The sequence below is a fragment of the Acanthochromis polyacanthus genome, chromosome 19, assembly GCF_021347895.1.
Source record: "Acanthochromis polyacanthus isolate Apoly-LR-REF ecotype Palm Island chromosome 19, KAUST_Apoly_ChrSc, whole genome shotgun sequence".
Classification (NCBI taxonomy): Eukaryota; Metazoa; Chordata; class Actinopteri; family Pomacentridae; genus Acanthochromis; species Acanthochromis polyacanthus.
In genome coordinates, this window is record NC_067131.1 from 21,951,200 (window position 1) to 21,964,902 (window position 13,703).

General features: G+C 41.5%; 1 protein-coding gene across 3 annotated transcripts in view; it reads right to left on the bottom strand.

Annotated features, from left to right (window-relative positions):
• Nucleotides 1-13,703, bottom strand: part of pkd1b (polycystic kidney disease 1b) — a 47,242-nt gene that overhangs the window by 6,344 nt on the left and 27,195 nt on the right. For 2 of the 3 annotated variants that reach the window (XM_051939212.1, XM_051939213.1), the window contains 7 exons: nt 6,387-6,530; nt 5,917-6,304; nt 5,694-5,805; nt 4,879-5,087; nt 2,077-2,279; nt 1,790-1,987; nt 1,541-1,695 (listed from right to left, as the gene is read on the bottom strand). In XM_051939212.1, coding sequence (XP_051795172.1) covers nt 1,541-1,695; nt 1,790-1,987; nt 2,077-2,279; nt 4,879-5,087; nt 5,694-5,805; nt 5,917-6,304; nt 6,387-6,530 — 1,409 coding nt within the window. Of the gene's footprint in view, nt 1-1,540; nt 1,696-1,789; nt 1,988-2,076; nt 2,280-4,878; nt 5,088-5,693; nt 5,806-5,916; nt 6,305-6,386; nt 6,531-7,584; nt 7,750-13,703 lie in introns of those variants that run through there. The other variant, XM_051939214.1, reaches the window with a different exon arrangement.

A 13,703-nucleotide genomic window follows, 5' to 3' on the forward strand; every position in this document is an offset into this window, starting at 1 on the left:
CGCAGGGGGTGCTGGAGTCTATCCCAGCTGACTCGGGTGAAGGCAGAGGACACCCTGGACAGGTCGCCAGTCTGTCGCAGGGCTACATATACAGACAAACAGTCACTCTCACATTCAAACCTACAGGGAATTTAGAATTATCAATTAATCTCAGCATATTTTTGAACTGTGGGAGGAAGCCGGAGTGCCTGGAGAAAACCCACGCATGCACAGGGAGAACATGCAAACTCCATGCAGAAAGATCCCAGGCCCAAGCCGGGATTTGAACCGGAGATCTTCTTGCTGCAAGGCGAAAGTGCTAACCACTACATCACTGCGCAGCCCAGTCCAAAAACATGCTGAGGTTAATTGATAACTCTAAATTCTCCATAAGTGTGAATGTGAATGTGACTGTTTGTCTGTATATGTAGCCTTGTGATAGACTGGTAAACTGTCCAGGGTGTCCTCTGTCTTCACTCTAAGTCATGTATAGATGATGGATGGATGGATGGATGGATGGATGGATGGATGGATGGATGGATGGATGGATGGATGGATGGATGGATGGACAGACGTAACCAAATCTGAATAACGATATGGAAATTCCAGCTCTATGAGTTGACATGTTTGTTTCCTTAGGCTTTTTGCAAATCACACCCCATAAATCTAAAGCTGTGTATTTTACATTGTCATCATAACACTGCAGTTTCAAGGTGGAAATGCTCTGTTGTGTTTTGTTTTTCATTTGCTGACAGTAAGAAAAACATACATATTAGCAACTAAAGCCTTTAATATTTATATTTATATTTATAGAACTTTATATTTTAAATGCAAACTGTTCTTTAAATAAGTTCAGGAAAAAAAACATTACAACAAAAAATGTCTAAATTGGCTGTTTTTTGCACACATTAAACAGGTGGTAATGAGGAAGTGTATTAGTCTGAATTTGTAAGGTTGTAAGAATAATGTTCTTTGATGTTAACTAGATTTTTTAGAATCAATAAAAGGCTTCACAACAAAACAAAAAAGCTATAAATAGTAAAGCACATTAGCAATATTAAATAGTTTTCCACAGCGCTTGATTATGTAGAGTGTTGTGTTCAGCACTGGGTTAATGACAATCATATTGAGCTACTGGTATCATTTTAAAATCCATCCATCCATCCATTCTCTATACACCGCTTTATCCTCACTAGGGTTGCGGGGGGTGCTGGAGCCTATCTCAGCTAACTCGGGCGAAGGCAGGGGACACCCCGGACAGGTCGCCAGTCTGTCCATTTTAAAATGAATAAAGATTTTTGTGTACATTAGCTCATGACTTCACAATGAAACACACTGTAGACTAAAGCTAGACAAGAAAAGTCATATGCTGACCCAAATATGATCACCCTAGTAAAAACATGTCACTACAATACAGAATATCTGTTTCTGTTCTGTCCTGGTCTAGACAAGCAGAGTCTCCAGCTCAGGATTCTCTCCCCACATTTTGCACTGGGTGGCTGCAGTTTGTATGTCGCATGGCTCAGTGTTTTGACAGCAGGAAGCTAAGAGTTGGCCTTACTCTCTGAGTGAGGTGAGGCTAGGGAAGCCCAAGGGTGCTGTGTGAAGACGTCTTCTGGCAGCAGAGTGCAGCAGCCGACCCTGCCTCTGCTCCATCCTGTCCTGGTAGTTCACCATCAGCAACAGCAACAGAAACAACAGCTGGCACACACAGTGCTACAGAACAGAGGCAGTGGAAATCACAAAAACACTGGAGATGCTACTGGAGACAAATTGCCACTATATGGTTTTTGTTCAGTTACATTCTTACCCTCATGAGTGCCTGCAGAGCTCGGACTTTGCGGGCTTCCTCTTTTGCCTGCAGTAGCCCGTATCCACATGGAGGTTGAACCTTTCCACTATGCTCTCCGAATGCCCTTACCACAGTGGCCTCCTGAGCCAGCTGCTCCTCCACCTCTGGATCCACCGGCCTCCACACCACTGTGTTGATCAAGGCCTGCGCACACACCTTAGCGAGGAAGATGAAGATGCAAATCAGAGGAATTATGCACCAAAGATCTAAGGAGTGAGTTAATTAGACCACATGTTTAAACTCACCTTGAGAGGTTCCAGCAGCAAAGCAGAGGTGAGAAAGGCAGAGAGAGCAGATATCAGCCACATGAGTACTACCGTTCTGGAAAAGAAACTTCCATAGAGCCCCACCACTGCCAGACAGGCTCCCAGCAGCACAGCCACCAGAGGGTAAATCGCACACAGGGCCCAGGGAGGGAGCTGCTTGGTGGGCTGACAGCGAGCAACACCTACAGTGGGAGAAATAATTTAGCTACAGACATCTCAACCGCTATTCACACCACATCTCCCAATGTGAATAAAAAGAAAGCGAACAGGTACTCTGTGGACGTTTTTAGCCCCTAGTGTGATAAAGACGTTCCAAACCGGGGATAATTGTACCCAAGGGCGGACATCTGAAGATTGTTGAGTAGTTCAACCATGGTAATTCAAGAAAACAGAAATTCTGATCTGAATTTTAAGTGTATCTGCATACTGCAGATGAATCAAGTGAGCAGACAAGCTGGAACATTTTGCTTAAAGAAGAGGAATAAATGTTTGAGACAGATAACTAAAAGTAAAGAATAAACCCCTAGCCACAGTCCTGCCGATAAAAATTCGATACAAAAAGAATACCAACTGGGTCCCTCATAGCCAAATGGTAACTCATCACTTCTATAAGTTATATAATTAATGCAATCTGCAAATTAAGATTGCTATTCTCTTAGAAAAGTTGCAGTTAATTGTGTAATAAAATCTATTCTTCTCTAAGACATGTCAAGACTGCTGCAGAGTATGTGGTTTGATAATAAGCAGCGTGCCACAAAGGTTTGCTATCAGGCTTTTATCATCTTAGAAATATTTTGAAAATGTGGTCTGTCTTAACTTTTAAAGACATAGAAACCAATTTACAAGCTGTACTCTCACCATGCTTGGGTTACTGCAGCAGCCTTTTGCTTGCTTTAACAAAAAAATCTATTGATCGACTCCAGAACCAAAAGCTGTGATCATATAACCCGTATTTGAGTATGTTTTGGAATAAATTTCAAGATTTTACTGATTACTTGTATTTCCATTCCTTACAACACTGGTATACATCCATTTTTTCTGTTCAAGGAACCTGATTGAGAAGCATTTACAGTCAGGGCCCACAGGCTTTGGAAGAATCTGCTTGAGGAAATGAGGTCGACCATTTCAGTGACCTCTGCTAAGTTTGTTCTTAAAACATAATTTTAGTAGAGAGCCTTTGAACTTTCTGTAATGTTTCTGAATTCATTTATTCATTTTATACAGTGGCATTTAAAAGTTTGGGATCACCCATGCAACTTCATGTTTTCCATGAAAACTCACAATTCTATTCATGCACTAACATAATTGCACAAGAGTTTTCTAATCATCAATTAGCCATAACCATTAGCTAACAAAATGTAGCATCACAGGAGTGATGGTTGCTGGAAATAGGCTTCTGTACCCCTATGTAGATATTCCAATAAAAATCAGCCCTTTCCAGGTAGAATAGTCGTTTATCATATTAACAATGTCTAAACTGCATTTCTGATTCATTTAATGTTATCTCAACTGAAAAAAATGGTTTTGTAGTAGTGTACCTTTTTCAATAATGTATTGGTTTTTCTAAACTGTAATGTGTTTTTATCTGTTTTTTTAATTTGCTGTCTTGTAAAGCACTTTGTTCCTTAGAAAAGATTATAATAATTATTACTGTACTGTTATTTTTCTTCTTCTTCTGCTTATTATTATTATAATTAGCTTAAAGTGACAGCTGTCTTGAAATGTGCTTCTAAGTTTCAAAGTGATTTTTTTTAGCTATCCTGAAATGAAAACCTAAAAGTAATGGATAAATAGTTCAAACTTTAGTTTGCTTAAAGCTGCGGATAAATGAGTGAAATAGCTAATACTTTCCAATAAAATAGATGTGTGGGTCTAGAAGACAAACAGTCGAAAAGAAAGAATCTTTGGGTCATATCTGTCTAAAATCCTCACTGTAACTTGCCAGATCTTGACCAACTGTGGGAAAATTAATAAAACTATGCCAGTTAGTGTTGCCTCCTAAGTTTGGATGAAACCTGATACATACATATGAATTCAATAGATATTTTGCACATGAGAACAGCAGTTGTTACATATCTGTGGTGGCCTGTAGTTGTCTAGGATATAGATCTGAAGTATGGACAAATGAATACTGAACTGTTGTGCATTTGGACACTGGTGCAGTTCTGATTGACAGTTTGGCCCACATGTTATGATATATTCAGTTCTTATCTATTTTTGGTAACAGTCTAATAGACTGTTATGTTCTGTAGTGTGTTTGAGTAGGCAAGATAGATTGCGTTTTTCGTCTCTCTTTACTCTGTTACCAGGTTACACCTGGTGGGAGTGGCTAGGTGCACCTGTGGCTCCTTACAATCAACACGGAAGGTTAAATGATGAGCCAAACCTGATCGTCTTTGCGAGTGGGCCAGATCAGCTGCCAGAGTGTGGTGTTGGTGTTGTTCTCTCGCGTTCTGTTAAAGGCCAAGGGTCTGCTTATTGAAGGGCTGCGTGATAGGGTGCTCAGCTTTGTACTTATGAATCTTGTTTTGTGTTGGAATCTCTTTTCTTTTTGGGTAAATAAATTCCTCTTTGTTTAGGTCACAACCAGTTTTCCTGCCTCTGTATCTGTTAGTTCAGTCTATTTGTTACTCCCCTCATCCCCTAGTTCTCGGGGCGTAACAGACTGATACCAAACACAACGAGAATAAGACAGTAATGAACGGACACTTGAGTTTATCTGCTAAAGCTGTTGGGGTATATATTAAATAAAGAAGGGTGTGGGAACCACTGTCCTGGTACCTATGCGTGTTGTAGAGGAGGCACGAGTGGAGTCAGGAGAAGGACTTGGCAGGAAGGTGCTGGCCACTGAATCCACAGAAATCACAGACGGACGCTTATAGAGCCCTACCCTGCACAGCCAGGGGTAGGACTGAAGCTCCGGTTTACGGATCTCTGCTCCACACAGCGATTTACCCTCACTCTGCTCTGACCAGCTGCTGCAGGAGGTGCTAAAAGAGACAAAACCACAGCATGTACACTGATCAGCCACAACATTTTGACCACTGACAGGAAAACATTGATCATCTTATTCTAATGCAGTGTTCTGTTGGGAAACCTTAAGTCCTGACATTCATGTGGATGTTTGACATGTACCACCCACCTAACCACTGTAGTTCAAGCAACCCCCCAACCCCAATAACTAACAGCAGTCCTTGATGCCAGTTGCCACAGTTACAGGACAGTGCACCACGATATGCTGCAAAAACTGCTGAGGAGTGCTCCGGGGGGAACACAACAGAGCTAAGGTGTTCATTCAGGTTCCACACTCCCCAGATCCAAATCGTATTGAGAATCAATGGGATGTACCTGATCTCTGTAGGTCCCACCCTGCAACCCACAGAACCCACAGAATTCACTGCTACCATCCCGGTGCCACAGGACATCCCCAGAAGTCCTGTGTTTATGCCCCAATTGGTCAGAGGAGTTTTAGCAGCATGAAGGAGATTGACACAATATTAGGCAGGTGATCCTAATGTCATGCCTGATTGGTATATACAGACTGTTCTCTGCATCACAGAACTGCATGATAGATGATTCACAGAGTCACTCCCTACGTAGTTGAGAATGACGACGTGGTTCTAGGGGAGTCCCGGCCACTGTCTGAGTTGCTGTTGACTGCATCTGCTGTGTCTTCTGCTGCTGCTATAGACATTAGCAGATCTTCCTCTGACAAAGAGCACAAAACACACAAGCAGACAGCATTTTTTAGAAAGTGAATGCTGTGTACATGAATAACAAACCCTGGCTTCCCTCCAGTGAATTTTACCAGTTCCTCACCAGATAGAGTCAGAAGTGTGGTCAGATTGTGGTTGTAAACTTGAACTGGGTTGGGGTTCAGATTAAGAGACTTCCGGCCTGATTCAGCAGAAAAGATGTGAGAACTAGAAATGTCTTCAGTGTGGGAAAGTGTGCAAGAGGAAGAGAAAAGAGAGACAGGGGAGACGGGTGAGGTCAGGTGGAGCTGCATTAATGCCTTTTTCCGTCTTAGCTGGCGTCCAGGGCCCTGCATAGGTGAAGACTTGCAGAGGCTGGGGGAAAGGGTTGTCTTTGTGGATAGTGAACCTGCCGGTAGATTGAGGAGGCTGTTTCCATCTGTTTGGGGTGCCAAGCCAGAGGTAGCCCAGAAGTCCAGGATGCTAGAGTTTAACGCTTTGCTCTCCAGCAACTGCACAAAGTGAAAATAACATTTGGAATGTGATTCCAGGAAATGAGACAGTGTGTGTCTGTGTGTGGCTGTGTGATCTCACAGATGAAGGACTGTCTCGGACTGGACCAGATGAATCTGGTAGAGACAGAAAGGAAGGACCAGAGAGCTTCGACTGGCCGAGGTAGACGTCCATCTCCACAGACTGACACACCGGAGAGGGAGGAACTGACATGTCCACGGTTACCTGGGTTATAAACACACAGATAAACGGACAACAGTAACGCATTTGTGTTGTTTTTATTATGAAAAAAGAGTATTTAACAAATAAACTTTAGATGGACGACCAACACAACCCAGTAACGAGGTAGCATCTCACTGAAGGAACGACTAAGAACTAAGGGCACAATCCACCAAAGCTCCATTCACTTTTTAAAATTAACACACCCATCTCTCAATCTGAGTCTTTCTAAACAGGTTCAGGTCATTTAAATTTTATCAGTTATAGCATGAAAAGTTTATTGTTACAAGATGCTGGCCGTATTTTGCAATAGTGTGTTTGCAATTTGGATCTGTTCTGGGAGTGGGTGGCCTTTGTCTTTGTCTTTGTGTGGATCTTTGAGTGCAGGAGACGTGATCACAGTATCACAGACGCTTCTGTTGGTGGCTGCTACTTTGGTGTGGAGCCTACAGTTTCAGTGGAGACTGAGGTTCCAGGTTAGCGCTAGACAACCCACGGCAACGAATTTAATTCTCTGCCAGGGTGGGTCTAGTTACCCTCCATAAGGCTCGAGGTTGGATGTTCCTAAAACTGGCCGGACGAATCACCATGAAGTGTAAAGTCAGAAGGCGGGTGTAACTAAGTGACGACAGAGGCGTGACGATTCTGACAGAATGTTGCTAACAGACAGACAGACAAACAGACAGACAAACGTACGCCGAGCATCACATAACTTGGCTGCATTCCTTGGCAGAGTAATGAACATGTTATAACAAGACAATTTTGTCAAATATATATACTATTTATCCAGGTAAACTGTGACATTTTTCAAATTTTGACTTAATAAATGATACTGTTATAATGTGAAAATCATGTCTAAATGACTTGTCAGGAGAACGGATAAACTGAAGATTATGGCTCATATACACAGTTTCATTACATTCTACATAGCGTTTGAGTTGGGAAACGGTTGAGATTGTGCTGTTACTGAGCATGTAGGGTAAGATTATGATTAGTACACACACACACAATGATGGATTTTAAAATGCATGAGGTTCTTCAGAAGGAAAATGAAACTGACCCCTCTTGGAAGTAGCGTCATGTATAAATGATCCACTGGAGTGTAGGGACATCACGGCAGGGGCGGATCTAGGATTCTAGGAGATCAGGGGCTTAGCCCTGAGGGTGCAGATGGTGATTTATTTTTTCCGGCTTTTTTTGTGCCACGCACACAAAACTATCTTTACTTTATTTTATTTTATTTTTTTTACATCAACTTACCACTAATTCAAAGCTGAGAAAGGCACGGAGAACACTTAAAAATCAGACCCTTTAATGATGCAAATGTCTTACCACCAGCAGCCTTGAAGTCATTGTTTTATGCCTCATGTTCACTGAAACAGCACATGGTGGTTCACTGGCTGATGCCACTGCAGATGACACACTGTCTGCACTGCAGGATGGCAGCTGACCTATATTTCAAAATATACATACACACAGGCTGTAAGTTAAATGTGTAAAGTGGCTTCTGCATGATTTCTATAACGTTAACATCAGTGATGGACAGTACATTTACAATTTTTAGTCACTTTTACTTTACTTGGGTATTTCCATTTTAAGGTAAATATCAGAGGGAAATATTGTCCTTCCACTCAACTACATTTATTTGACAGCTTTAGTTACTTTTTAGATAACAATTCATAAAATTCATGTGAAAATACCCACATGCTGAGTTTAAATGTTTGAAATGTTTCTTGATGAGATTAGAAAATTCTCCCTCTTCTTCAAATGAACTGTTTTAAACTCCCTTGGATTAGCTGAAAAATACATCATTATTAACTGTTGATTGAACCACCCAAAATTGTACATACTAGCTAAAATTAGCACAAGCTTAAACATCTGCAGTAGTAATATACAGTATAATAATCCATCCTATATAATGGCAAAGCACTGACGGAGCATTTTTCTGCACAATGAATACTTCAATCATTTTGCTAGTAATACGTTTCATTCATATTTCATAAAGAATTTTTAGTCTTATCCTGGAATGCAACATTGATCTTGCTGTCTTTCATTTTCAGTGCGGTTGTGTTGTTGTTGGTATTAACGGATAATACTGATAGCCAGCTAGCAAAATCAGTCAAAGTTTCACAAACCGGGAACATCAATCTGTCTAGCAGCTTCTGCTGCTGCTTCTGCTGCTGCTGCTGGGTCCGTGTACGTCGCCGTCATTCTATTTTCGATTTGGGGTCAAAACACCAAAAACGGATAATGGCCGTTTCCCATTTTTCGTTTTCAAAAAATGGAAAACCAATCCGTTTTCCGATTTTCTTTTTTCAATAAAAACGGATATCAAAAAACAAATTAGAAGTTAAATTTCATTGTTTGATATCCGTTTTTTATTTATTTATTATTTTTATAGCCCAATATTACAAGAGTTGCCCCAAAGGGCAAGCAAATCGGGTACAATGGATTTCACTGCTGTTTTATTTATTCACAGGACTAGCAGGGTGACTTAAGAAATAAATGTAATAGTCAGAACAGCACTGCCGAAGCGGTCTATCATAATTGCATGCCTAGTTTTTATATACTTTGTGAACAATCTCATCCACTATATCTGAATGTCATAGTAATAATGTGAACATCGCCACCTTCTGGGTGCTCTAGCTCAGAATACATAATTTTCAACATTAAATGTTCTTCCAGACTGGATCATCATTTGGCCGCAAAATGATGACCGGCTACCTGTCATCAAGAAATGTCAAGGCTTGTGAGGGCAGGGTTAAGGGTAAGATCCCTGCATGGACCCTACCACCAAGCACGTTAACATGTAAGAGAAGCACTATGTGTTTGTGCAGTTTAAAAACTTCAGTGTACCGCCGGCGGTACACTTACTAATTTGCATAGGAATTTCAAGAATGTCCGACGGCTGCAAACGCGATTATACAAACACTATACGCCGATGGAAAGCTTAGATTCTCATGAATCCGCCGGTATAAACCACTTTCAGATGTGATTACCACAGCGGGTAATATAAACACATTTGTCCGACAAACAACGAATATCCATCCATCCGTTCTCTATACACGGCTTCAACGTACACAGCGCGACTCACATTTCCGGGTTCATTATTACACACAGACGAAAATATTCCACAAAAAACGGCCATAATCCAACCTTGGACATCCAGACAAAACAAGTCAGTAAAATATTTTGTCCAAAACATGTCTTGAAGTCGGTATATTTACCAAGAATAGGTCGTTTTCAAGGAAATGCACCTGGCGATGCCCGTCCAATATTCCCTGTATGTCTCGTCATATTTTTTATTTAAAAATAGAATATTAGCGATTTTTTGTACTGATAATGGCTGGAATTGACTGCAGCTTAAAGGGTTAACAACATTTATGTTTTGATTTGGTTCTAGGAGAGTGGGTCCGTGTACGTCGTCATTTCTGATGTTTGTCTTGCAAAAGTGTAGTTAAAAAACGGATATCAAACAATGAAATTTAACTTCTAATTTGTTTTTTGATATCCGTTTTTATTGAAAAAAGAAAATCGGAAAACGGATTGGTTTTCCGTTTTCCGATTTTTGTTTTGAAAACGAAAAACGGGAAACGGCCGTTATCCGTTTTTGGTGTTTTGACCCCAAATCGAAAATAGAATGACGGCGATGTACACGGACCCTGCTGCTGCTGCTGGTGGCGACGTCCGCTTTTTGAAAAAGCTTCTGATATCCATTACTTGAGTCAACGCTGGTTGGCAGTAGAATCAAGGAGCAGTGACGAGCGCGTAGACGTAAACGCTTCTTCTTCTGGACAGGCGGCAGGCTGCCGGCTGCTCTCCAGCGCATGCTGCCACTCTCTGGTGAATTCCAGTACTGCACATTATGCTCAGACCAGCTCGGATCAGCGATCAGGGGCTCTTGAGAAAACATCCGGGGCTTGAGCCCAAGTAGCCACCCCCTAGATCTGCCGATGCATCACGGTCTTTGAAATTCCAGAGGAGATGACAAACTCAGATAAGAACTCCCTTTCTTAGGATGGGGGTCTAGAACCCACATCAAACTGTCATTTTGGACAGGCCCAGAACTCTCTCCTCCTTCCACAGAAAAACACCCCCAGTTTCTGGAGGAAAATTGGGACACGTGTGTTTCTTTTTGTGCTTTCATTTGCACCAAAGGACACCCAGACCTCCTGCAGAGAGATGGAGGTCCCTGCAGAACTTTGACACCTTGGAAAACAATTTAAAAGACAATGACTCTCACTTTATGCTGTGAATGTTTTCTTTAATCAACACTCATCCAGACCTAACCTTCCTTCCCCCCTCAGGAATACCATCTCCCTCCCTTGCAGGATCTGATAAGGGTCGTAAAAATTTATGACCCTCCTTAAGAACTCTGGGAGACTAGTACAAACTTTCTTTAACTGAAACAGAACATCTTCAAAACTCATATTTCTGAGATGTATTTTGTGTTTTCAGGTTTACCAAAATTACAGAAAGGACTTCATCTATAACATATTCAAAAATTGTGCTTTTATATAGAGCACTGTCTTTCTGTGCAAATCTCCGTCTCTGTCCTGGAACTGTGGCCGCAAACAAAACAAAACCAAACGAAATTTATCCCAAGCCCGGATAAATACAGAGGGTTGTGGCAGGAAGGGCATCCGACATAAAACTTTGGCCAAAATCAAACATGCGAATCAAATGTATGGGCAATCGATTTGCTGTGGCGACCCCTGAAGGGAAAAGCCGAAAGGAAAAGAAGAAGAAGAAGAAGTGCTTTTATATAGAGCAGAACCAAACTTATGAAAATGTCCTGTTTAATCCCATTTCTTCCACAGTCCCACAGTGCCCCGTACTGACGTTGGAGGATATGATGATTTCGGAATGAATTCCATTATTAACCTCTGAATTTATTTTCCATTAAGAATATAAAAGGTGAAACTATGTTATTCATTACCATATGTATGACATGTAATCATATCTTCACTGAGACATGTATTTTTAGTATCCAGAGCACATTCACATAAAGTTTTATTGAATTACATAACTCACATATTTGTTAGCCTGTATAATCAGGAATGTGTGTTCTCTTTTGGTTGATGGGAGTATGGTGAGGAATAAACGGATCGTGTTTGCGCGTTTAATATCACATATTTTAATCCATTCTTGATCATCTCTTTTCCCCTCTCCCCTGAAGACAAAGAAGCGATCAAGTTACTAGGAAAAATCGCGCGAAAGTTCTTTTCTCCGCCCATGGGCCTCCTGGCCAGATAAAGGCCGGACAACGCCTCTGAGCCTCTCTCTTCTTTTTGTCACTCTCTAAGGTGCTCCGCTGTGGAGCATCTAAAAATTTCCTTCCCGAAGACGCGAACTTTTCTTTATCTTCTGAAGTTCCTTTGTTCCACAGTTTGATCTCTGGTAACGAGTTATCCTTTCATTTTTGTAATTGAGAATAGATGTTTTTGCTCGCTTTCAACGCAAGTCGAATTCATTCTTTGTTTACCCGTGATTTTTGACAAGAACTGATTAAGAACCAGTTTCCATTTTTCCTAATTTTTGCGGTGGCTCCAGTCAACATCCATTCTTTAAACTCGGCTAACGCCTGCTAAAATAAAATGGAGAGCCATCATTTTTTAATCAAGTGACTTTTTCATCAACCCAAGAAGAAGACTGGTACACCGGCTCCCTCAGCTGACAACACCATAGATCTGCTGGCCCAGATCCACTTGTGCCAAACCTGTCACTAACCACTTGATTATTTAAATCCAACCACTCCATGTTCTTTTTGCGTATCGATCATAGTCCAAATTACCATTTCATTAAGTCAGGTCATCCGCTATCTGGCTTCTGTCACCATAATCCTCATCTTTTAATATGCTGATCTGAATCTGATCAACACACACACACACACACACACACACACACACACACACACAAACATACTGTGTTTTTCTATCATTGTGGGGACATACCATTGACTCCCATTCATATCTAACCCCTAACCCTTACCCTAACCCTAATCAGCGGCCCGCCCCTGGACGCTTTGAGATCTGCATCAGCATTTTACTAAATGTCTCAAGCTGCAAATGCGATTATACAAACACTTTACACCCATGGAAAGCTTAGATTCTCATCAATCCGCCGGTATAAACCACTTTCAGATGTGATTACCACAGCGGGTAATATAAACACATTTCTCCAACAAACAACAAAACATTTAAAGGGCACAACTCACCTTTGGACGCTCTTTTACTGGTCAAAGATGAAAATAATCCACAAAAACCGGCCAGAATCTAAGCTTAGGCATTCAGACAAAACTAGCAAGTATAATATTTTGTCCAAAACATGTCTTGAAATAAGTAAATAATCCACAAATAGCTCGGCTCCGTGCGCGCGCACGCGGCGCATGGTGGCACTGCGCATTTCATATTCACTGTATTTCTGTCCATATTTTTATACAGCATACAGATATCCACGTTGTTTTGCAGTCAAAATGGCGGCTGAACTCAATCCTTTTGGTTTACACCGCATTTCAACCAATCAAGTGACTCTGGCCTGCTTCCCAGGCCTAAACAGCCAACTGTAGCCAAGACTCACAGATCTGGACCTAACTCATTTCGTCAGTAAATTCTGAGCAAATCACGTCGGAGGAAACGTTTGACTGACAGGACTTGTAGCCAATGAGCCTGCTGAATAGCAGGATATAAATAGAGCCTCTACCAGCAGGGTTGTGTGACTTTTCACACCTGCGCTCTGGGCTGCAGCTGCAGCCTCTCTGTGTCCCTCCCAGTTTCTGTGTCTGATCCAGGCGTAAACTAACCGTGATGTCACCCGTTGGTTTCAACGCCGAGAAAATGAAGCCCGGATTTTGCTACTTCCTGGTCGCCGTTTTGGATTTTTTGGAGCCAGTGACGTAAAAAGCGTCATCAAACAGACTGGACCGGAGAGCAACTAGGGGCAGGATTGGCTGAGGACTCTCTTATCCCGCCCACATTTTACCGCAGAGGTTTCTGTTGCTGTCCATCAAGTATAGCCACGCCCCCTGGCTCCGCCAACTTTAACGATATATTTAAAATTCAGTATTGATTTATTTTAAGATCGGCCACCTGATCTCTCATTTTGACCATGAAAACTAATGGGAAAAAATCCTGAGCTGTAGAAAATCAGTCTATCAAATTTTATTTTCTCCAAAAATGA